This window comes from Populus alba, chromosome 14 (genome assembly GCF_005239225.2).
Source record: "Populus alba chromosome 14, ASM523922v2, whole genome shotgun sequence".
NCBI classification, from domain to species: Eukaryota; Viridiplantae; Streptophyta; class Magnoliopsida; order Malpighiales; family Salicaceae; genus Populus; species Populus alba.
The window spans coordinates 12,250,553-12,275,392 of NC_133297.1; the positions used below are offsets into that span (position 1 = coordinate 12,250,553).

The window sequence follows — 24,840 nt, forward strand, 5'->3', positions numbered from 1 at the left end:
TACTATCCTTCCTCAATAAATATTTTTAATACTATCCCTTTTTGTTTTCGTGACTGATTGCCTATTTATAAAAAATTGTATTTTTTACTTGTTTATTTTTGCGTTTCAAAAATGTTTTTTTAAAAAAATTAATTTTTTTTACTTCAAATTAATATTTTTTTAGTATTTTTTAAATCATTTTGATGCGATGATATCAAGAATAATTTTTAAAAAATAAAAATATATTATTTTAATATATTTTTAAAAAAATATTTTAAAAAATAACCATAACCACATTTCCAAATACGCCAGTGACAACTGCCTTTTTTTATGCCCTTCTTTGTTTGGTCTCTTTTCTCTTAATATTGTCCTTTCTTAATAAACATGTTTTAATTGAAAATTAATTTAAGTCTATAAATATGTAATTGAAAAAATATACAGGAGTGAAATAAAAAAAATAACAATCCTTGATGATTTGTTTCTTAATAAATAATGCTGCAAGTAACAATTTTTAATGTGTTATGTATCTTTTTGTTTTTGTGGTTGATCACATATTTATAAAAAATTTTAATTTATTTTTATATTTATATTTATATTTTTTTGATCGTTTTTAAATATTAATATAAAAGTAAATTTTAAAAATAAAAAAATATTATTTTAATATATTTTTAAATAAAAATTCTTTAAAAAATATCGGATAATACAATGTAAATCAGCTGCTTATATTTTGTACATTGAAGCATACATGGCGAACTTGATGTCATATTCTTAAAAAAGAAAAAAGGAAAAAAGGCTAAAAAAAAAAAAAAAAAAGGCTAATTTCCATCACGAGCAGGAATGGAGTCTGTGATGGAACCAGATCCACCCAGACACCAGGGGAGACGAACTTCTCATCAACAAACGCAACAAATCCCAGTCAATAATATCTAGCACCGAGTAATTTATTTTTTCGGCAGATACCTGACACCATTTAATTTATTTCTGTCCTCGTAGACTCCGAGTAATTTATTTTTAAAATATCACTAAAATATTTTTTATTTAAAAATATTATTTTTTTATTTTATTTTTAATATTAACAAATTAAAAAAAATTTAAAAATAAAAAAATTAATTTAAAATAAAAAAAATAAATTTTTAAAAAAACTTTTCTTCCAAAAAAACAAACAGGTTTTAAAATTATAAAAATTGATAAATTCTTTATATGTGTAAAAATTATTTATAAATCAAAATAAATTAACATGTATTTTCAATTTTTAAAACACCACGAATTAATCTTGTTTATAAAATTGCATTTTAGATAAACAAAACAAAATAAAATGAATAGTAGATGATTTACAAGATTTAATCTTATCCTAAGGTTATGCTTGGTAGATTATCGAAGGAGGTTAAATTAAAGCGGTATTTAAATAAAAATAAAAATTGGGTGAATTATTACTAGAGTAATGATTAACTCTTAAATTAGCGCTCCTTGAAGGTTAAATTTTACACTTCAAGCAAGTTTTGTTTCAAGATACATATTGATTTGATTTGTAATCAACTGTCGCTAATCATTACTAGTAAATAAATTATTTCTCTATACTTTACTCTTCAATTTATGAATATCATAAATATTTTTTTTAATAATTTCTCAGTCCTTAAAAACTATTAATTTATTCTTAAAATAACTAATTACACAATAATATATTTTTATTTTTTAAAAAATTTCATATCAAATATAACCTAACACATTAAATTTATATGAATCTACCGATAATGTTTGATATACATTACCGTATAATTAGTATTTAAAATACATCTTGAATTAAATTATATAACACAAGCTTTCAAATAAAAACAATAAAAATAAATATATTAGAGGAGAATTTGATTTAAAAAATTTATATTTTTAAAACTTCATTAATGTTTTAATATCTTTTCTTTATTTTCTTTATTTTTTATTCACTTTAAAATGGCACAGGAACATTTCTTTTATTAATTTTTTTCATGTAAAATGAGATAAAATGAAATGGATCAGAGGTATGCGTGGGTTATGTATCATTCCCATTTGAGTTTTTATTTTTGTGGTTGATTTTTTTTTATTTTTTTTATTATAAAAATATTAAATTATTAATTTTTATATTTTATATTTATATTTTTGATAGGTAAAAATAAAAAAAAAAAAATTATTTTAATATATTTTTAATTAATAAATATTTTTGAAAAAGATTTGAATACAGCCGAGGAGGATGCAGGATGGGCATGGAGGTGCTGCTCGACAAACTTTGCTGGATTTTTACTCATGCCAACAGCATCATAAGTACAAGTAGAGTATATTTAATTTTTTAAAGTATTTTTTAATTAATTGTTTTATATATTTAAATTATTTTAACATAAAAATATTAAAAATAAAATTTTAAAAAATATTATTTTAATACGGCAAACTTTACAACATGCGTAAACACGGCAAAGATTGACATGACGTGGGCCTCTGAGGTTAGAGGAAAATATCATTGCCACGTATGCAACACAATCTCATAGTAGAAACCATCTAAAGATCTCTTCTTCTCCACCAAAACTACAGCTTCTTAATGTTTTTGTAAGCTAAAAAAAAAAAAAAAAAAAAAAAAAGAAGCAACCTGTCAAGGAAATTAGAGATAAAAAAAATAAATCAAACTGTAGTAGCCTGTTATCGTAGTTGGATAAACAAATCTCAAAAAAACATTAGTCACAATAGTACGCATACAGAGAGATCAAATACACCAACACTCAAATCAGCAAAAATCAAACCAAGCAGCTTCGGTTCAGACACAACTACTAGGTATTTTGGTCTTTTTTCTTTGTTGATGTCATGTTTAATAAAATATTTGTTTTCTGGGTTCTTGGATCTAAGTTAAGTTGTTTGTAGTTTCTTGTTTTCTGCTGTCCTTGATTTTTGCATGCTAAATCATTTCAAGATTTATTTCTTATTTAAGAGTTAACCATGTTCTTGCAGAGCAGTAGATTCAAGTTGTTGTTTGGATTGCAAGATACTGTAGAAACATATTGGGCGAGAGGTTTAAATTTCGAGGCCAGCAAGCTAAGGAAAATCTCTCGTGTTTTTTATTTTCAGCTGATTTTTTTGTTGGGAAATTCTGGGGGATTCAGAGAGTGGTAATCTGAGGGGGATGTTGAATTACGATATATTGATTCTTGATTGGTAGTGGTGGGAAGGGTAAAAAGTTCGCGGTTGGTTTTTGGTATTTTGAAGGGCATATAACTTTTTAATGGCTAGTTCTTCTTCTGAGAGGTGGATTGATGGTCTTCAATTCTCTTCATTGTTTTGTCCCCCTCCTCAAGATGCCCAGCAAAGAAAGGTCAGTTGAAACATTCTCTCTTATTTTCTGTCTTTTTAACAAATCCTGAGGCAATCTATTTCATATCTGTGGTAGTTGACAGATTTTGCTGTATATTTTAATTATTTAAGATTTTTTTTCCATTTTTTTGAAGTGTCTTATCAAGCTCATGAAATAGGTGGCAAGACTTGTTATATGTTTGCAGCAGCATATTGTCTCTAAGGTGTATAGGGTGCCTAAATTCAGAATAGCTTGATTTAAAGAACCAGTAAATTTCTTCTCGGTAGAATGGAGATATAAAAATGGAGCATAGTTTCTAGACTGATTGTGTTAATTAGAGGATACATTTAGTTCATATTGGTGGATCAATCAACGCCTCCTTTTTCAGTAGTATGTTACATAAAACCACCCCTTTACTGCAATATCTTTATTAAATGGGGTTTTTAATAATTCAATTTTCCAGCAATCATTATGCATAAATAATTAGGTGTTAGCGAGCAGAAACATGATTTAATATTTTATATTAATTTAATATGCTTCTCATATCTAGTACTTGATCAAATTCCTTGCTGTCTCGTGGCAGACTTTCAAATGTTGTTGCAGTTTAATGTTTTGACAAGGAGGTATATCATGGAGGGCAATTATATTGCTATTAGTGTCAAGGATATGAGAAACCTGGAAATTGAATCTTTAAAAAAACAAACGAAATGGTGGAAAATGTTGTAGTAATTTCTAACTATAAACCTTATGGTTTTCCACTATTTATGGCCATTGTCAACTACATTGTGATCGATTAATGGGACACTCTTTCTTTGTACCCTGGTATTACCCTGGTACTGTCTTCTGAAATGGTGCTAACCGCTAACAGAAGTTAGATTTTTACACAACATTCCTCTGAATTTGGATATTCTAAGCAACGATTGGTTTTTCCCTTCCTGGCAAGTAAAAGTTGTGGGCAAAACAAGCATGCGGCTATGTTCACTCTTCATGATTTTTTACCCTATAAAAACTTCCATGTTAGCTTGAAATTCAAGGGACTGTTCAGAACATAGCAGAACTTCAATTTTCTAAATAACTAGAATCAGGAAAATAAAAATTAGAATTTTATGTTCGATGCGATGTTTCTCTATCTAGAGAACTAAAAAATTAGTTTTCGAAATTAGTTTTCAGAGTTTGACAAATATATTTTTGATGTATTCACCGTTTTTCTTTACAATTATCTCACTCTTTTCCAAATTAAAGAAAAACTAAAATAATGAATAATAAAATATTCTTCTTTTATTTAAAAGCATTTTATCAATATAAAAACATCAAAATTATTTTCGTTTTCATTTTCATATAGGGTAAATGCCATATTTTGTTATTTATTTTAAGTAATATAAAATAATTTTTTTTGTTCTTTATGGAGTTAATAAGTAACATGATATATTTTTGAGTTTGAAAAAAAATAAAAGCAATATTTTAGTTAGATTATCACAAATACAAAAAATTAAATCGAGTATTATAAATTATGGTTTTGGTTTTTAATGGAAAATAGTTATAATCCTAACATGTTTTTTTATTCTTTTTCAGTGGAAAAATTCTTCTATATTTTCAGTAAATGAACACATTTTTCAATTTTTCATTGGAAAAGAAAAATGGAAATGGAGGAGAAAATTGAAAATGGAGATGGAAGATGGTTTTCTGTTTACTAAAAAAGCTTCAACTTCATCAAATCCTTGTTCTCTGTTTGGTAGGAAAGAAAGTAGGGTGGATGGGGAGTGGGGAAATGAGATGCTTCTTCATTTGGTTTGATGGATGAAACCCAAGGAAGGATCCTTCCTTGACTAGCAGAAAGAGTTTGTCTTTTAGGACATCAAACAGAAATTACAGAACCAGCGCTTGTTGACAGTCATTAGACATCACTACTTTTGGACAGTTAAAAATTTTGGGTTCGAAGTGAAAACTTCTATTTTCAATTTTGTTCCCCAGTCATCTCATTTGCTCCAATGGTTATAGCATTGGATATGTTCATTTGACTTGGAAAATGACCTACCTGTATCTTTGTTTTTGAAATTACTCTCATTTACAGTTGCTACTTGTTTGTTTTCTGTTTATGACATTTCTTTCTATTGAGGTTCATTTCCTACAAGAATTGATCCGCATGTTTCTTTATGTTTTTCCTCCTCTGCAGGCACAAATTACTGCTTATGTGGAGTACTTTGGGCAGTGCACATCGGAACAATTTCCTGATGACATTGCTGAGGTATACCTACTCTTTGAGTTGGTCTTTCTTGTTTGCATGGTATATATACTGAATTCTATATAGACTTTTACTGTCAATGATGTTAATAACATATATTGGTTGTGGATATGGATATGGTTTTGACAGCTGATCCGCAATCGTTATCCATCAAAGGACAAACACCTATTTGATGATGTTTTGGGTAACGATTCTTTGCCAATGCTATTATATAAAAATAATTAATTGCACTTGTTGAGTATCATTTCAATATTTGGTAGCTGCAGTATTATTGATTTACATATTTTTGTCAATTCCTAGCCACGTTTGTCCTTCATCATCCGGAGCATGGACATGCTGTTGTTCATCCAATTATTTCATGTATTATAGATGGTACACTAGTTTATGATGGGAGCAGCCCTCCATTTGCTTCTTTCATTTCCCTAGTCTGCCCTAGCAGCGAGGTATGCAAAGCGAAACCATGACCTACCTTTCAAGTTTCTCTCTATCTTTATTGTAGAAATTTCTCATTTTTCTTTGTTAAACAAAACAATAATTTCTGGTTCATGTTTCATTTCACAAGTTATGCTTTTGTCTTCAATTATTCTAATTTGTTTACAGCATGCAATTTCTGTATGGGTTGAAAAGAAGCTTCATATTTATGACATGTCTTTTTATACTTCTACAGAATGAATATTCTGAACAATGGGCTCTGGCGTGTGGAGAGATTTTGCGGATTTTAACTCATTACAATCGCCCAATATACAAGCTGGAAAAACAGAATAGTGAAACAGACAGAAGCAGTAGTGATGGCCATTCTACAAGTATTGAATCAGAAGGGAAATCCTCCACCATACCTCTGGTACAACAAGAGAGGAAACCTTTCAGGCCCCTGTCTCCCTGGATCACTGATGTATTGCTTGCTGCACCTCTGGGTATCAGAAGTGACTACTTTCGTTGGTGAGTGCAATATTTTATTTGGACTAATTGTTGTGTTTTGGTTAGGAAGTAATCAACATGATAGGAAATGTAAAATACAGTATGATTTCTTTACATTTTAATTCTAAATAATCTCTGTAATGGTGCACATTCCCCCCCCCCCCCCAATAACTAGTCTTTGAGATTGAAACTACACATAAAAAAATGTCCTAGATCAGAATGGACATGATGATGTATATCTGAAGAAAATTAATTTAATCACAGGAGAACACTGAAAGTAGAGAGTGATTTACTCCCTTCACAAAAAAAAAAAAAATGGGACAATTTTTCATGGTTTGTGCAACAACTAAAATATTGAATATCTTGAACTGCACTCTTCTTTTACTGGTTTAAAACCATAGATAAGAAAAACTGCGAGCTCCTTGCATAGATGGTTGGATGGAAATTTTTTGTCCCTCAAACATAATATAGAAGAATGAGGCTGGTTTGGAAAAGATCCTTTCACCATCCCATATAGGATGTGTACTAGAATGATCTTGGATTTATATGGATGACCAAAGTTGTAAACCTGTGAGGCACCTTCTATGGGATAAAAATGTATGCCACATGGCAGAAGCAGACAATACCTCATAGGGACTGAGCCAAGACTGTCACATGTGGTATTGAAGCCACTCTGGGATTCTATCATATGGTGATCTCCACATGGAAGTGCAGATCCAATGACGACGACGATCGAAATCCAGGGCAGGAAGTCAGTTGCAATCCCCCCCAGGGGGTGGGGCGTCTATCACCTGTTGCATTGGCACTGTTAACTTCTCAATGTTGCATTGACACTGTTTGTAGTGAATTCGTAGTGAACTTGTCATGGAATGCAATAAATCATATTTATTTCTTATCAACTTCTCGTTATGGGGATTCCCTTAACCTCAAATGTCATCATGCATTTTCAGGTGCAGTGGTGTTATGGGTAAATATGCTGCTGGAGAGCTCAAGCCACCAAAAACCAGTAAGTTAATTATTTTTTTTCTAGAAATATAGCATGTGAAAATTTGGCCTTTTGCTCTAGTAGCATCTAATCAAGTTGTTCATACTATGGTTTGTTTCATTTTTTAATACTCGGGTGCCTCCTGCATGATGAGGTGAAATCTCAATGTTAAGGAGATTTACTAGAAAAGGTGCAAATGTTATAGACGGGCTCTGTTTTCCTTGATAGGGATTTTACTAGAAAAGTTTGTAGTATTGTACAGGTAGTTAAGCTACTGAATGGCAAACATCTCATTTAAGGAATAGGTGGATTCTAAAAGTACGCACCTAAACTTGGATGAAGAGAATGGTGAAGATCATTTATTTATTCATTTGAAATTGACGGGCATGCGTTACATGTAAAATGCATGCCAATCTATTTTTTTTTGCAATGGTGAAGATGAATATGAGATAGTGGAAGACATGATCAGTGTCTAAAGAGAAATAGTCCAAGGCAATTCTGATTTTATTTTCTTATGTAGGACTTTTTGATGCACACAGCAATATTTCCATCTCTGGAACATATTTAGAAAAGTGAAAAGTACATGTCATTTTCCTGTTTTGCATTCCACTGACTCTTTTTTTTTCCCCACCAAAATGATTAATGTTTTACTCTATAGCATTGTCCCTTTTTTTTTTATGGTTATTTCCACCATTGTCTCTAAGATTCTCAGTGTTGATAAAGTATGTTCAGCTCAAATTGTCAACAAAACAAGCAACAATGCCTTAAAAGTTTCACTGAAGGCAGAGAAATGCACTGTCTTTGCACTGTTTCCATTGTCTGAATTCCCTTGAAAGTGAAGATCTAGCTTACAACATCTGTAAACATAATCCTTGATTGTAGTTGTAGGCACAAGTTGTTGCTTCCTTGGAACATTGATTTCCTAATGATTCCATTGGGGTTGTAAGTATTAACGTATAATATAGCTGGGAGCTATTATGAGGATAATTTAAGTTTTATTACATAATCTACAAGGATAACATGGCAGTCTACACACTAAAACAAATATCACTATCCACTGATTTTCTTTTTTATTGTGTCAGCTTCTTCTCGCGTGTCTGGAAAGCATCCTCAGCTCATGCCATCAACTCCAAGGTGGGCTGTGGCAAATGGTGCTGGGGTTATATTAAGTGTGTGCGACGAGGAAGTTGCTCGTTATGAGACTGCTGCATTAACTGCAGTAGCTGTTCCTGCACTTCTACTCCCTCCTCCAACAACAGCTTTGGATGAGCATCTAGTTGCTGGGCTACCTGCTCTTGAGCCATATGCACGTTTATTTCACCGGTAACTTTCTGAAACTAAATGCTTTTAAAAAAAACTTTCTGAATCTACATGCATATTTGATTAACTTCTTGTTTGTGGCAATTGAATCATCTAGGGACTTGAATAAATGACATGCTTTTTTAATTGTGGGGACATAGTTCTTTGTGTGCCTTTTCCAGCCCTCATGTATTTTTTTTGAATTATCTTTATCAATGTTTTTTAGCATGCAGAAAAACTCTATAAAAAAAGTTGTAGTCTAGCATATAATTGATCATAGAGGTCTTAAAGACAGCGGGACACAAGTCCTCTGTCTACAAGTGTGAAAAATCCTAGTTTCAGTAGATTGAAGCATTCTTCTTATTAGTGGTTGTTAAATGTGTTCTATTCCGGGTAGGTATTATGCCATTGCAACTCCAAGTGCCACTCAACGACTTCTTCTTGGACTTCTTGAAGCGCCGCCATCATGGGCTCCCGATGCTCTTGATGCTGCTGTACAACTTGTGGAACTCCTTCGAGCTGCTGAAGATCATGCATCTGGCATAAGGGTAAATTGCATAGTTTTGATTGCTGACATTTAATTGTACATTGACAAGCATATCACTCCCAATCTAGTTCTGGACCGTGTCTACCTTCTTTATTACAGTAATTCACCTTGGCAACCAACTGTGCTTTCTGTTGATTTCTTATTACCTAGTTGATGTTCTTTTTGCTATTCTCAATATGATCTTGTCAAGAGATGAAGATACTGATTTATCATTAGATTGACTACATGCATGGAATATTTAGTGTTTTATATTTTTATTATTATAAAAGAAGAATGTATTATTAAGAGAGAGGAGTAAATACAGCGAGGCATACAAGTCATTCTCCCATAGAATGCAAAAGAGAACCAAAATTAAGAATCACCTTTTCTGTCCTTTGTACTTAGCTTCTGCAAAGCCATGAAAGATAACTGTTCCCCCTTTCTGGAGTCTTCTGAAATAACTTGTCAATGGAAACAAAACATGTACACATTGTAATTCAAAAGTCTTATTTTTTATTCACCTGTTTCTCTGCTTGTGATATCTTCACTTATTTCCATCAGAAGGAAGCTTTCTCAATCCCAAAAGAAGTGGGAGTTACTCGACATTATATTTGTAATTGATTAATTTCTTTGGTCATTCTATGGTTATCTATTTTCCTATAGCCTTTCTATTTCATTCTTCTTAATTTATGTGTTCATTTATGCAGCTTCCCCGGAATTGGATGCACTTGCATTTCTTGCGTGCAATAGGGACTGCAATGTCCATGAGAGCAGGTATAGCAGCTGATGCTGCTGCAGCTTTACTTTTCCGCATCCTTTCGCAGCCTGCATTGCTTTTTCCTCCACTAAGGCAAGTGGAAGGGGTGGAAGTTCAACATGAACCTTTGGTTGGTTATCTTTCAAGTTACAGGAAGCAGGTAATATAAATGTTAACTGTTGATGTCAGTTGACATGTTGTGACTCAAGCTATGAAAAAAATCTTAATTGTATGCTTTATTTCATTTTAAACATTGTAACAGATAGAAGTGCCTGCAGCTGAAGCGACTATTGAAGCAACTGCCCAGGGAATTGCATCTATGCTATGTGCCCATGGACCTGAGGTTGAATGGAGAATTTGTACCATTTGGGAAGCTGCTTACGGTCTGATTCCTTTAAGTTCCTCTGCAGTTGATCTTCCTGAAATCATAGTTGCAACACCATTGCAACCTCCAATATTGTCATGGAATCTGTATATACCTCTCCTTAAGGTCCTGGAATATCTTCCTTGTGGAAGTCCTTCTGAAGCATGCCTCATGAAGATATTTGTTGCCACAGTGGAAGCAATTCTTCAGAGAACATTTCCACCAGAATCATCTAGAGCACAGACCCGAAAAACAAGATATCTTTCTAGCTTAGGGCCTGCCTCCAAAAACCTTGCTGTGGCAGAGCTTCGTACAATGGTCCACTCTCTCTTTCTAGAATCATGTGCCTCTGTAGAGCTTGCATCACGACTACTATTTGTTGTGCTAACTGTGTGTGTCAGCCATGAAGCTCATTCCAATGGCAGCAAGAGACCAAGAGGTGAAGAAAACAATCCACCTGATGATGGCACAGAGGACTCACAATCGACATCTGAAACGCCAAGAAACATCAAATCTAGGACGACGAAGAAACAAGGTCCAGTTGCAGCATTTGATTCTTATGTTCTGGCTGCTGTATGTGCTCTGGCTTGTGAGCTTCAAATGTTCCCCTTTGTTACCAGGGGGAGAAATCAGTCAAATTCTAAACATGCAGAGACTGTGGCCAAGCCTGCAAAACTAAATGGATCTGTTAGTGAGTTCCAAACTAGTCTTGACTCTGCAATCCATCATACTCACAGAATTTTAGCTATTTTGGAGGCACTTTTTTCTCTGAAACCATCTTCTATTGGAACATCTTGGAGTTATAGTTCAACTGAGATAGTAGCTGCAGCTATGGTTGCTGCTCATGTTTCTGAACTGTTTAGACGTTCAAAGGCTTGCATGCATGCACTCTCTGTTCTGATGCGATGCAGGTGGGATAATGAAATTTACACTAGGGCATCCTCACTATATAACCTCATCGATATTCACAGTAAGGCTGTTGCATCCATAGTTAACAAGGCTGAGCCATTAGGAGCACACTTGCGCACACCAGTTTGGAAAGATTCTCTTATGTGTTTTGATGGTAACAAGCAAAATAGAAGTGCAAGCACAGTCTGCTTTAATTCAGGGCAATCATCTGTCCATCAATACAAAGAATTAGTTCATTCAGAAACTAAACTTAAATGTGAGAGAGCATCACATTCAGAGGAAGGCTCTGGAAGCACCTTGGGGAAGGGTATTGCGGGATTCCCCTTTGATGCTTCAGATTTGGCCAATTTCTTAACAATGGACAGGCATATTGGATTTAGTTGCAGCGCACAAGTTCTATTAAGATCAGTGCTTCCAGAGAAGCAAGAGTTATGTTTCTCTGTTGTTTCTCTGTTGTGGCACAAGTTAATTGCATCACCTGAAACTCAACCTAGTGCAGAAAGCACTTCCGCTCAACAAGGATGGAGACAGGTAGTATTCCATGTTCTAATCACTTTTCCTTCAAATTGAAAATAAAAACTAGAAGCTTTGATGTACTTAATGTAAAATGTTTCATGCTATATGTATAAAAAATAGACATTTAAAAGTTTTTTGCATATATGACTGGGATGCATGATACGCTGCTCAATTATGGGGAAATGGATTTGATAGATCCAACCGCCTATATTTTATCTGAATTCTCACTATCTTCTCTTAAATATGCTTCTCTAAATACTTGTCAATATGTATTTAGGTTGTGGACGCACTATGCAATGTTGTATCAGCATCGCCAACAAAAGCAGCTACAGCAGTTGTTCTTCAGGTCTAAATTTTGTTTTGCCTTTAATTATGCTGTAAAATGAAATTGTTTACCCTTTATTGTTTAGCTAATCATTTTGAAACAACCTATTTTTTCTAAAGGTGGCACCACCTTCAGAGTAGGGCAATACAATAAAAAATCAGAACTACCTATCTTGATAGTACAAAACATACTCACCTGGACAATGGAAAGGTGCAAAAAAAAGTTTATTAATTAAATGGTTTCTGCAATTGTTTTGATCTCAAATTTGGAGGTGTTGCCTGTTGGGTGTTCAAGCTAGCATCCCTTTTTTCCTTGTTTTTTTTTTTGTTCTGTTCTGTTTTCCTCTAATATTCAGTTGCTTCAAGTGTCTAGTCACTCTCATGGCCTGTGTTCTTGTTAGGCGGAGAGGGAATTGCAACCTTGGATTGCCAAAGATGATGATTTAGGTCAGAAGATGTGGAGAGTCAATCAGCGCATCGTCAAGTTGATTGTTGAGCTGATGAGAAATCATGATACCCCAGAATCTTTGGTAATTTTGGCTAGTTCATCAGACCTACTTTTACGTGCCACAGATGGGATGCTTGTTGATGGAGAAGCTTGCACTTTACCACAGCTTGAGGTAACTTACTGAAGAATATTTCACTTTACATTGGAATATGTGACCTGATCTTTATAATGTTCCCTCACCTTCTTCCCAAAAGAAGTTGCACATCAAAATTATACTGACTGGAGGCTTATGGCACCCCAAGATGTAGTCAGCAGTCCTTTCTCAACAAAAGAGAAGTACTTATAATAAGTGATTTTAATCCATCAATTTCTATTTGGCAGCTACTGGAAGCAACAGCTAGAGCAGTTCAGCCAGTGCTGGAGTGGGGAGAGTCTGGACTTGCGGTTGCAGATGGCCTTTCAAACCTCTTAAAGGTGAATATACCCTGTTGACATATCCATTTTCATTTTGTATGGATGTTGGGCATGCGCGCGCGCGCGCTCGCGCACACACGTACACGAGCATGTTTACAGAGGACATGTAAGCTAAGAAGTGAGGCAATGGAGTACTCCATGCCACTCGGCAAGAAAATATTTATGACACATGCTCATTTGATTTTTTTGGGCCAATTCATGCAGTGTCGTCTACCAGCTACTATCCGATGCCTTTCTCATCCAAGCGCTCATGTCCGTGCTCTGAGCACATCTGTTCTTCGTGATATTCTTCGATCTGGTTCAATAAAACCCTCTTCTAAACGTGCGGACAGGAATGGAATCCACGGACCCTCTTATCAATATTTCAGCCCAGATAAAATCGACTGGCAAGCTGATATTGGAAAGTGCTTAACCTGGGAAGCTGGCAGCCGACTTGCCACAGGAATGCCCATTCATCATCTTGATACTGCTGCCAAGGAGTTAGGCTGTACTATTTCCATTTGACGACTTAGCTTATGGCAACTATTTCAGGTTTATCATTACGCTTTTCATGAGTGACTTTCATATATAAGTTGACCATGTTAATGATTAAAGGATCCGATGGCCAGGAAAGTAACTCACTTTGTTCTAGGTTTAAAGCCTGGGGGATAACAGTGTGTAGTGAAACCAGTGAACAGGGCCATGACAAAATCTCGTGTTGTGATTAATTTTATCTTTGTTCAGGTTAGATTTTTATGTTACCTGCCAAACTTAACATTGACGATTCCTTTTACAGATTGGTATATAGCACAAGGCATCGGGTTACATCCGAGTTATAATAATTCGGTTTCTCGTTATTTTGTTTATTAAATTAGGGTCGGCTCCCTGTATTTGTAATGAAATAATTAGCCAGTCCCGTTAGTTTGAAAACCCTAATATTTACTTGTTACTTGAATCCATCTACTGACAATTAATTGTTTTTCTCCCTAAAAAATATCCTTCCAAAATTTATAATATTACTCTTAGGCAAATATAAAAATGCATTTAAAAAGGGTAATTGAAAATTTTGTGAAAGAATTGACAGTCAACTTATAAAATAGTGAAAACTCTGGGACTAAATCAGAATTTTCCATCTTATGTTTCGGTTTGCTGTTTTTGTTACTTTAACCTCCAGTGGCAGGAACAAGTTTTGCTCGGAAATCTGGACTCAGGCAAGGCCTTGTTACACGATACAAAGCAGACACCAGGACACAGTCAGAGACTGAGAAGCAACTGAATCATCATACCGAGAAATGGGTGTTGGGATCCTTGATACGGAGACAAAACTCTTTACTCGCATTAAAATTTATTTTTCTTCTCTGGAAACCCAGAAGGTCACAGGGGTCATCAACGGCGAGTTTTAATTTGGTTCATAAACTTGAGACGAGAATAGCCGTGCTGCGGGTGTCACTGGTTAACGGACTTGATGGATGTTCATCCAGACGAATCTGAATGGGTCGGTCGGATATTTATATTTGGATCGGGTACAAGCAAATTACAACAATATCGGACCTGAAACCCAACCCATACCCGGTGCGCCAGTCACCTCATCCTCTCTCTTTCCTACAATTGAAAGCAAACAGAAATCAAACTGTCTTCATTTCCGGCCTCCGAGTTAGTACCAGTAGTGAGTTTGAACAGAAGTCATCAAGAGTCGAGTTGGAGTGATGGAAAACCGATCGATCTTTTGTTGCTGAGACTGGAGGCATTGTTGACAAGCAGAGGCATTTGGTGGGAGAAGGAGAAGGGGACATTGCTACTATTTTTGTTGGACTTGTTGTCCGAGAAGAAAATGAAAGCATCGAATGTTTTCCTAGTTTCTAGACCAGGTATACATTTATAGAGGATGTTAAGCGCCTATTCCTCGCTTAGAGAAGCGAGAAGCGAGTTTGTGCCTTGTCTTGTTTTCTAACGGGCTTTGTTTCTGCTCTCTACAGATTTTGGTTATCAATTGCTCAACAGAAAGAGGAAACGGTACCATTTGATCTGAATTAGTACTAGCATCCACCATAGCTAGGCTTGGCTTGTTTGAAACTCATAGTGTTTGATTTTTGGTTCGTTTAAAAGAAAGAGTGGTTGATAAGAAATTGAAGAGGGAGAGATAATTTTGGATGCATAGACGCAGACATGAACAATTCCAAAACTCAACTGTAACGGAATCCTAATCATGGAGGCAAAAAGTTGGGAGAGCCAGTCCCACTGCGGCCATGTATGAATGGGCCGGATCCATATAGTTTTTCTACACGGGTCCGATCCTTAAACCCGAATAGAAAAGGAAAAGAAAAGTTTGGGTGGGTGATATCGTCTTCTGAAAAACCAAAATCCTACCACCTTTTAATAAAACATATAAACCCTCGTTCGCACTGTCGCAGTGTCGCGTCTCTCTCTCACTCTCTCTCTTCCCTAGTAACAGCTGCTTCTCCCGCTCGGCCCCGGAGACTCTCCTCTCTCGAACGCTCAAAATGATTAGTTAGGGTTTCGATAATTGACACATTTGAATGTCAATGAAGTATATTATGCTTGTTCTAGAATGGTAATATGCACATGTATTAGATTTGATTTCAGGTGCTGGTGTTTTTTTTTCTATTTTTCTTATGTAATTGATCGATGATTTCGCATGTGGGTTTTATCTCCAAAACAGTCTTTGGTGGCTAACGAGGACTTCCAGCACATTCTGCGTGTGCTGAACACGAACGTAGATGGGAAACAAAAGATAATGTTTGCTTTGACATCAATCAAAGGTAATGGCAGGCGCTTTGCTAACATTGTCTGCAAGAAGGCCGATGTTGACATGAACAAGAGGTCTCATTCTCCCTCGCTTTCTGTATTGTTTTGTATGAATTTTGTTTTTTTGTGCTCGCTGGTTAGATTCTTAATCACAGATTAGTTATCGAATATCGTTAAGGAAATACGTTGATTTTGTATTTTAAATTAATTGGAAGTGTATGAGTTTGCTTTGGGGGCATCAATGACATGCTAGAGGGTAAATAACATAATGAAAGATGGTGTATTTTGAAATTTGTGGTGAAATATCTGAGATCATTTGTCGTTGCTGCGTCAAAGCAAGTGAGAATAAATTAATTGATCATGATATGTTGGGCGTTTTAATTTCTGAAAAAGTCATGATTTATTATAGTATCAGTTTTTTTTCTTCTTGAAAACTAATTTAATTTTCTTTGTTATTCTCAGGGCTGGTGAACTGTCCGCAGCAGAGTAACCTAATGACTATTTTTGCAAATCCTCGCCAGTTCAAAATCCCAGACTGGTTTTTGAATAAGCAGAAGGATTACACGGATGAGAAGTATTCTCAGGTCATGTCAAATGCATTGGACATGAAGTTGAGAGATGATTTGGAGTGTTTGAAGAAGATTCAGTAATTTCTTGTTTGCTATGTTTTCATATAAACTAATTTATATGGGATCAAGTGCATTCATTGAAAACATGTGCAGCTCTTTAGATTTCCTAAATTATCTTGTCATTCACATTACTATTTGCTTCTGCCATGTCAAACTGAAATTATTTTTGGTATTTAGTAGCTTTTCATCATTTGTATGTGAAGAAGTCGTGCAAAACTTCATACAGGAATTGGGTTTCTCATGGCTGTTTCCTGGGCTGGCAGAGTGGTCTTGACCTTGGTCCAGTGGTTGTTCACATGAAAAAACAAGTTTCCTGTATGTAGGAATCGGGACCCTTAAATACTTGAATTAGTAAATGTAGAAGGAAAAAATAATATACACGAAGGGAAATAATAATACGAGAAGCAGTTTAATTGTTGATGGTGAAGAGAGAATGTGTGAAGAGCAATTTTCTATGCGTGTAGCATGTGAAGAGACTATTTTTAGCCTGCGTATGAACTTGTGTATATATATTGGTTCTTACATGATGACTTAGTGTATTTATACACTGATTCATGACTTAGTGTATTGGTCACTCGTCGTCTTTGGACAGCACATGTGGTCCACTTTGGACACCATAGGTGGCTTTTCATAATGTGTACAAATTACTTTTGTCAGGATGTTTTTGATGATACTGGGATTGTTGTTATTAGAGCTCGGGTTGTTGTTATTAGAGCTCGGGTATATCTTTGGTGTCTCATTCTTTTAGTTTCCCATTTATTTTCTTTTTCTCTCTCTTCGCCCTTGTTTGTGCCAACTCATTTCTTTGCTTATCTTTTCTAGCTGTTGGATTGTCTTCGTTTCCCTTGTGGTCATTGGATCTTCGTACTCCATTAGGTTGTCAAAGGTTCATTATAATTCATGGGAAGGGAAGAAATGCTCATTTTGTGCGTGGGACCTGCACATCCGCGTAGAAATCTGGCCAGCATTCCTACCCCTTTTGGCTGGCCCATATGGCTGGAGAACTTTTTTTAAAATCTTTCTTGTACCATCTTACAACTCATTTTAAATGTTAATGTCAAATAGCTGTAATGCTACTCCATGTGTAATTTTCTCGAGGGAAATGCGTATCTGTTAAAGGCTTAGGTGATAAAGTTAGCACCATGAGCCTGTAAGATGGCCTTGATGAAACTTATTATCAGTGAAACATAATCCTGCGATCTGATTCGAACCTTGTCTTGCAGGAACCACCGTGGTCTGAGGCAGCACCGGGGTCTTATTGTCAGGGGTCAGTACACAGACTGACGCCCCCCGTGGAAAGAGTGTTGGTGTCTCAAAGAAGCGCTGAGCATATAATTGCAGCAGTAAACAAATTTTATATATGGCCTGGCTGAAACCTGTCCCTTTTTGGTGTAACTAATGTTTGTGGTAGGCTAGTTTAGAAGTGATTGGAGATATTTTTATTTTCGTGACCTCCTTGTCTATTTGAATCGGTGTCAAATTCTTATTTCATTATATGAAAAAAATGCCCTCACTTGCATCTACTCTCAGATTTCTGCATGTGGCTGCTCTTTCTTTTCTTTTCCTTTTTCATTTTGTAATTTTTTGAGTGAGCTTTTGGATATTCATTCTTGCTTGGGCGTTCCATGGAATGCAACTTGGAAGTGTTTTTTTAGACGATCGAAGGGCGCTTGTGGCTTTGCAATAGAAAGGTGCGCATGAACCATATTTTTGTAGCTGCTACGGGCATGGAGGTGGATTGGTTAATGTCTCGAGAAGAAAAAATATTTCTTTTTCTTCACAAACCTTTAAAGAATCTTGTTTTCATTTTTTGCTTTTAAAATTAGGATTTTCAATGATCAATTTTTTTTTATTTTTTTTTTTTTGAACTTTTAGGTGTAAGAATGCTATCCATCAGTTCTTACATCAGATCTAAATTATTTTTCAACCATCCAATCATAAATATATAATCCGTACTTAAACTAATACTATTACATGAACAGATATTTATTTTTTCGGACTCTTGGGTTGCATTCGAATCCCAATTAACAGCAATGATTACTTATTTTGATTAATATATATATATATATATATATATAGAAAAGAAAAGCATATGTGCAGGGAAGCAAACGTCCGCGTTATGATTTGCTGGCTTGGCTTGCTCATTCCCCACCGCCCCGCGACTCTTACATTTCGCAACAGAATTTCACATTCTCCCCCCCCCCCCTCTCTCTCTCGGAATCTTCAGGACTCTTTTGAACAAAAAAAAAAAAAACATTACAGTACCTTCCAAAGCAAAGAAAAAACAGAGTAACTGCAAATTGCTTCAAACGCACATCATTTGACACATCATAACGCCCTCCTCTCCTCCATAATTCCTTCTCTCCGTTTCACTCTTCTTGAGCTACTACGGTACGTACATTTTTCTGCACACCGTAAAAAAAAATTGACTTCAATCGTGTTTTTGTTTTCTACGATCTGTTGTAGTGATTGTTGGATTATGTTGCGATCTTAAAAATAATAACGTAATACAGATCTGAGTTTATAGAATTTTCGTAATTTTGTCATGATTTACCTGAGATCTGCCCTCTATGATTTGATCTCAGAATTGTTTGATTATTACCCTCTGATTCTTTCTGTTAAGGAAAATGATAAATGATTTTAGTTAAACTATCAATTTCTATTGTAATTATAAAATAGCTCGCTTTTGTCTATCTCTCTTTATATATATATATATATATATATATATATAATTCTTAGGTTAATTTAGTTAAACCCTAAGTAGAGAGAGCTTAATTTAGAAGGAGGAGGAAGGTGAGTGTTTGGTAACTTACGTGGTAGCCACAATTTTGATTTCCATCCGTTCTTGATGTTTGCAGAGAAGCGTGTTGCTGGCTGGTCATTGTGACGTGGATGGGGTTATTTTTGGAGGCTGAAGGGTAAGCGTTTGAAACTTTGAAGGCTTTTCAAAATTTAAGTTTTGAAAAGTAAATTAGGATGGCTCCATCTAGCAGCAAGGCAAATAAAAAGGGAGCTGCCGATGCGGCTGCCTGGATGTTCAATGTTGTCACTTCTGTTGGGATTATTATTGTCAATAAAGCCTTAATGGCTACTTATGGTTTTAGTTATGGTGAGTTTGTTTCTCATGCTCCATGTTTTCTTTTATTTGTTTGTACATTCATGAGGTTTTAGTAGTTTGATGTTTCCTTTTTTATGGTTTCTTGCAGCTACGACGTTAACTGGTATGCATTTTGCTACCACAACCTTGATGACTGGTGTTTTAAGGTGGTTGGGTTACATCCAAGCCTCTCATCTACCCTACCCTGAGCTTTTGAAATTTGTTCTCTTTGCAAACTTCTCAATTGTTGGGATGAATGTTAGTCTAATGTGGAATTCAGTGGGATTTTATCAGGTAAATGTTGTTTTGCTGTGTTTTGGCAGTTGATTATTGCAATAATATTACTCACATGTTTATTTTAAATGTCAGATTGCAAAGCTGACTATGATTCCTGTATCCTGCCTTTTGGAAGTGTTGTTTGACAAGATTCGGTACTCACGAGACACAAAGCTGAGTATAGGAGTTGTTTTGTTGGGCGTTGGTGTTTGCACTGTCACTGATGTGAGTGTTAATGCCAAAGGTTTCATTGCTGCCTTTATTGCAGTCTGGAGCACTTCGCTGCAACAGTATGTAAGTGTTTATGAACATCTATTTGTTTACTTACGTGTTATCCTATCCCATTTCAATTTAAAGAAGTTTATTCATTGTAAATTACAAAGTTAACTAATTAAGTTCGTTAAAATGATTCATTCAGAAGCAGCTCCTCTAATAACTCTGTTGAATCATTTACTTGCAGTATGTACATTACCTCCAAAGGAAGTATTCACTGAGTTCTTTCAACCTACTGGGTCACACTGCTCCAGCTCAGGCTGCAACACTGCTATTATTAGGCCCCTTTTTGGACTACTGGTTGACAAACAAAAGAATTGATACCTATGACTATAGTGCGATCTCTGTGGTAAGATAGCCAGCAAAATTTGACTTTCGTTTTGTAAATAATCATCTTCATGATTTTGCTATAATCTGGATACACCTGTCATTCTTGCATATTATTATGCACGCTGTAGAGTAGCTGAGATTTTTGTACCATATGTTTGCTTAGGGATTGCATGAACATGTCTTGTAGACGCATCTGCACTTCTAGTTGTCTACATAGCTGTGGACACATGGCTTGTCATTATGATCTCCAGATGTGTTTATATGGTTGCCTATGTTTACATTTGCACTTGAATAAGTTCTTGTCTTGTGCACTCCAATTTGAACATCTGCACACAAGGTGGAATGATTTGGCTATGTTGGGATTTACAATTGAGGCAGCCAATTTGGAAGGGCAGAAAACTATGAAGTCCTCGATGCAGTTTAATATATATGTGATTAGTACTTAAAAGCTAACTGGATGCATTTTCTTAACAAGAAAAGTTAACAGTGTGGAAAAAGCAACCCTGATCTGTGCTGTGAAAAATTTCTAGTGTGGCTGTGCTCTTAAAAAGTACAATATTAGTTTCACCTCTCCATTTTCTGTAATCAAGTCTGACGATGACTTTTTAATCTCACATACAAGTTATGTTGCTGCTTATTTGTTATGGTTCCTGTTTGCATTAACTGGTGTGTTTGCTGTTCCATTTTACATGGCAGTATTGCTTTGCATAATGTTGTTGTACATGAATGCCTTTCATTTTCTTATATAAGGCCGAGGGCAATTTACTTTCTTACTTTCTTTAACTACTTCTGTTTGTGTGTTCGAGTATGATTTTCTTACCTGAGTTTACAGAATCCCATCTCACATTTTTTCTGAATCTTGGTCTCTGCAGGTTTTTATTGTTATATCATGCACCATTGCGGTAGGGACCAACTTAAGCCAGTTCATCTGCATTGGCAGATTCACAGCTGTGTCCTTTCAAGTACTTGGTCATATGAAGACAATCCTTGTGCTGATCATGGGATTCTTTTTCTTTGGAAAAGATGGTCTTAATCTACATGTGGTTCTGGGCATGATCATAGCCGTAGTTGGGATGGTCTGGTATGGCAACGCCTCATCTAAGCCTGGAGGTAAGGAGCGCTGGAGCCTCTCACTACCTACAAGCAGACCACAAAAACAAAGTAATTTGTCAGAATCCGATGAACATGATGGGAAAGTCTAAACGTTTATGTAGGATAAATTAAGCATACAGGGGTAGCTAATTCCAGGAACTTGTTAATCATTTGAGGTTAGAAAACCTTGCCATTCAATTCTAATTCTTTCTTCTTGATTTTGTATTTCTTATTTTGCTTTTATTTGTATTGTATCCTATCAGGGAAAATGATGTTTTTGATAAGATCAGGCTCCCTGCAAAATCTTCTTCTGTCACACGAATATTATTCATGGTAATTTATTCGAGTCAAAGGGCAAAGAAATTGCTAGTGATTACTTTATGTTCCATTTGATTATAAATAATTTGATTTCTTTTTTGATGTATTTAAGTAACCATTTCTCCCTCTTTTCTACTTGCACAGTTTCACAACATCAGAAGATTTTAGGTTTGACCGTAAAAAAAAAACTGAAAATTGACGGAAACCTATAGTCGTTAAACTCATAATTTTTTTTTTTGTTTTGACCCCTCATAGCCATCCTTCTTCACATATACTCGAAAATCGACATAACAAATTGAACATGCCAAATCTAGCCAAGGAGCCTACTAACTTGAAGTGCATTAAAATAAAAAATTGAAGTTTTTCTGAAAGTTTTAAGGTCTCGATTAGAATAGTGGTTGAACATTTGTTTTAATATTTTTAAATATTTTTTTTGTTTTAAATTAGTTTTTTTTTATGTTTTTTTGGATTGTTTTGATATGATGATATTAAAAATAAAATTTTTTAATATATATATATATATATATTATTTTCATATGTTTTCAAACAAAATATTTTAAAAAATAACTTTTATCACTTTTCCAAACACCTTGTGAAACACTTTAATGGATTGCTGGGAATAAAATTTGAAATAAAATGACCAAGTTAAAATTTGAAAGAGTTAAAAGGCTATGTGAGGGGTGAAACTGAATAGGATTAAAAGTTGAAAAAATTTAAGCTAAATAAATATAAATGGTAAGTGGGGGTCATTTATGTGTCTTTAGAGAGAGAAGTTAGAGACAAAATCAAAGAGGACAGCCTACTTTACTGGTCGTATCTTCCCTCGTTCATTATTGGATTCAGCTCATATTTGTTCTCCTTATTGGCCTCTACATTCTCACCATTGGGATCTTTGTGATTAGTTTTCATTTGAGAGAAACAATCCTCAAAAGTTTTTTTGGAAAAACACTATTCAAGGTAGTCAACATCATCAAATGTTTTCTCCTTACACCATTAGATCACACTGAAAATAAGATATGTGGTGAGACTATATGTCCTCTTGAGTTTGAATAGTGAAGATAAAAAACAAATACTCCAACAAAAAGTTAACTCATCATGAACATAACACTGCCAATTTTAGGTTAGTTAGATTTATTCTCGATCTACGAAGATCTAACTATCCAATTTTTCTAATTTTTGGATATGTGCTGAAAAATATTATGTTGCATGGTTTCATTATTGGGGTAGATTGACTCTTTTTTTATTGAGAGTTATTGTAATCTGAACTTTTTATTCAGTTTTGTGTGTATTGTTTCAACTCATCTAATTGCTATTTGGGCTATTGTATCAACTATGTATTGTTACTCCATCATTTTTCTTTGGGTTACAAGGTGGTAAGCCCCTCTATAACTATTTATTGTGCAACTTTTACGTGGTAAATATTTTTTTAAATTGTTGGTATGTTGTAAATGTTAAATCAAGCTTGGTGAAAGTGTTGATGGATGAATTTATGATGATTTAGTGTTTGGATGTGTGAAAAATAGTGGGTAATCATTCAATTTGTTGTGTTAGAATGTATTGTGATGGTATGAGATTTTTAATAAATATAAAATTGTGAACTTTTTTTCATGATAGGGTGTTTATATTGTGATTGAATGTTGTTGTGGTACATGAATAAACAATGAATCAAGTCTCAATTTGATGAATTTTGTGAGAATTTATTTTATGCCATATTAAGGTTTTATTTGGTGTGAAGAAAGTTGAGGTTTTGAGAATTAAAGCCTGAAATTAGAAATTAGGTGGTTTAATGATGTTTGAGGTCATGTAAATGGATTAAGTCATGAGTTAACTAAGTAAATTAAAAAAAGAAAATTTATCTTTTTATTTCTTTAGAATTTCAGTAATATGAAAATAAATTAAATAAAGGATAGAATTATTGTGGTGGAATCTTGGTGAAATATGTTAGCGTAACCAATTGATAATTGGGTAATGAGTTAATAGTGTAACCAAACTTTTTTTTTTTTTCACAATTAACTTATTACCCAATCATTAATTGGCTACGCTAACACATTCTAATAAAGATTCTACAACAATAATTGGTTCTTCTTTTTTTTCATATTGTCAAAATTCTAAAAAAATAAAAAGGATAAATTTTCTCTTTTTAATTTACTCAATTAACTTGCTGCTTAATTTGTTCACATGACCTTAAATATCATTAAACCACCCAATTTTAAATTCAAGCCTTAAATCTCAAAAACCTCAACTTCACACTAAATAAAACCTTAATATGATATAAATAAAATTCTCATATAATTCATCAAATTAAAACTTGATCAAATGTTTATATATATACCATAACAACACTCAATTACAATTTCAATAATCTATACATCCTATCATGAAAAAACAAAATCAAACTTTCATCATTACTAAAAATCTTAGAACATCACAATACATTTAAACACAACAAACCGAATGGTTACCTATTGTTTTTTCACGCATTCAAACACTAAACCATCATGAATTCATTCATCAGCACTTTCATCAAGTTTGATTCAACATTAACAACATACTAACAATTTAAAAAATGCATAACAAGTAAAAATTGCATAATCAATTGTCATAAAGGGGTTTACCACCTTGTAACCCAAAGAAAAATGATGGATTTAAATGCTAGAGTAACAAGACATAGCAATGATGTTGAAACAATAGCTCAAATAGCAACTAGATGAGTTGTAACAGTGTACACAAAATTAAATAGCAAGTTCTGATGGCAATAACTCCCAACCAGATAAGAGTCAATCTAAACTCAATGGTGAAACCATGCACCATAATGGTTTGCAACACACACCTAAAATTCAAAAAAATTGGACAGTTTGATCTTTGTAGATCGAGAATAAACCAAAATGACCTGAAATTTATAGCATTTTATTCACGATGTGTTAATTTCTTGTCAAAGTATTTGTTTTTAATTTTCGTCGTGCAAACTCAAAGAGATTTATAGTCTCACCACATATCTCATTTTCAACGTGATCTAATGATTTAAGAAG

General features: G+C 34.3%; 2 protein-coding genes and 1 pseudogene across 13 annotated transcripts; all 3 read left to right on the forward strand.

Moving 5' to 3' along the window:
• Window positions 1–2,537: 2,537 nt before the first annotated feature.
• LOC118040315 (protein GIGANTEA) lies at window positions 2,538–17,948 on the forward strand. 11 transcript variants are annotated; one of them, XR_012167807.1, is made up of 20 exons: window positions 2,541–2,775; window positions 2,950–3,310; window positions 5,463–5,534; window positions 5,661–5,715; window positions 5,832–5,974; window positions 6,199–6,470; window positions 7,400–7,455; window positions 8,517–8,757; window positions 9,131–9,281; window positions 9,967–10,176; window positions 10,279–11,820; window positions 12,083–12,151; window positions 12,531–12,749; window positions 12,959–13,051; window positions 13,256–13,582; window positions 14,205–14,898; window positions 15,007–15,602; window positions 15,711–15,810; window positions 16,259–16,442; window positions 17,649–17,948. XR_012167807.1 is itself a non-coding variant. In XM_073404273.1 (16 exons), exons 2-15 carry the CDS (start codon window positions 3,221–3,223, stop codon window positions 13,553–13,555), a joined length of 3,513 nt encoding a protein of 1,170 aa, XP_073260374.1. In that variant the 5' UTR covers window positions 2,541–2,775; window positions 2,950–3,220; the 3' UTR covers window positions 13,556–13,582; window positions 14,205–15,005. The 11 variants fall into 11 exon arrangements, 4 of the variants coding, with proteins under 4 accessions (XP_034903290.1, XP_073260374.1, XP_073260375.1 ...); XR_012167808.1 differs by having other exon boundaries at window positions 16,259–16,380; XR_012167809.1 differs by having other exon boundaries at window positions 15,007–15,043; window positions 15,711–15,871; window positions 16,259–16,380.
• LOC118040619 (small ribosomal subunit protein uS13z/uS13y/uS13x-like) lies at window positions 15,442–17,948 on the forward strand (annotated as a pseudogene).
• A 550-nt stretch (window positions 17,949–18,498) lies between these two features.
• LOC118040507 (UDP-rhamnose/UDP-galactose transporter 5) lies at window positions 18,499–21,869 on the forward strand. 2 transcript variants are annotated; one of them, XR_004686108.2, is made up of 7 exons: window positions 18,499–18,816; window positions 19,284–19,534; window positions 19,632–19,816; window positions 19,892–20,092; window positions 20,259–20,420; window positions 21,274–21,669; window positions 21,757–21,869. XR_004686108.2 is itself a non-coding variant. In XM_035047502.2 (6 exons), the coding sequence occupies exons 2-6, from the start codon at window positions 19,402–19,404 to the stop codon at window positions 21,601–21,603; spliced, it is 1,011 nt and encodes a 336-aa protein (XP_034903393.1). In that variant the 5' UTR covers window positions 18,500–18,816; window positions 19,284–19,401; the 3' UTR covers window positions 21,604–21,869. The 2 variants fall into 2 exon arrangements, 1 of the variants encoding a protein (XP_034903393.1); XM_035047502.2 differs by having other exon boundaries at window positions 18,500–18,816; window positions 21,274–21,869.
• The last annotated feature ends 2,971 nt before the right edge of the window (window positions 21,870–24,840 follow it).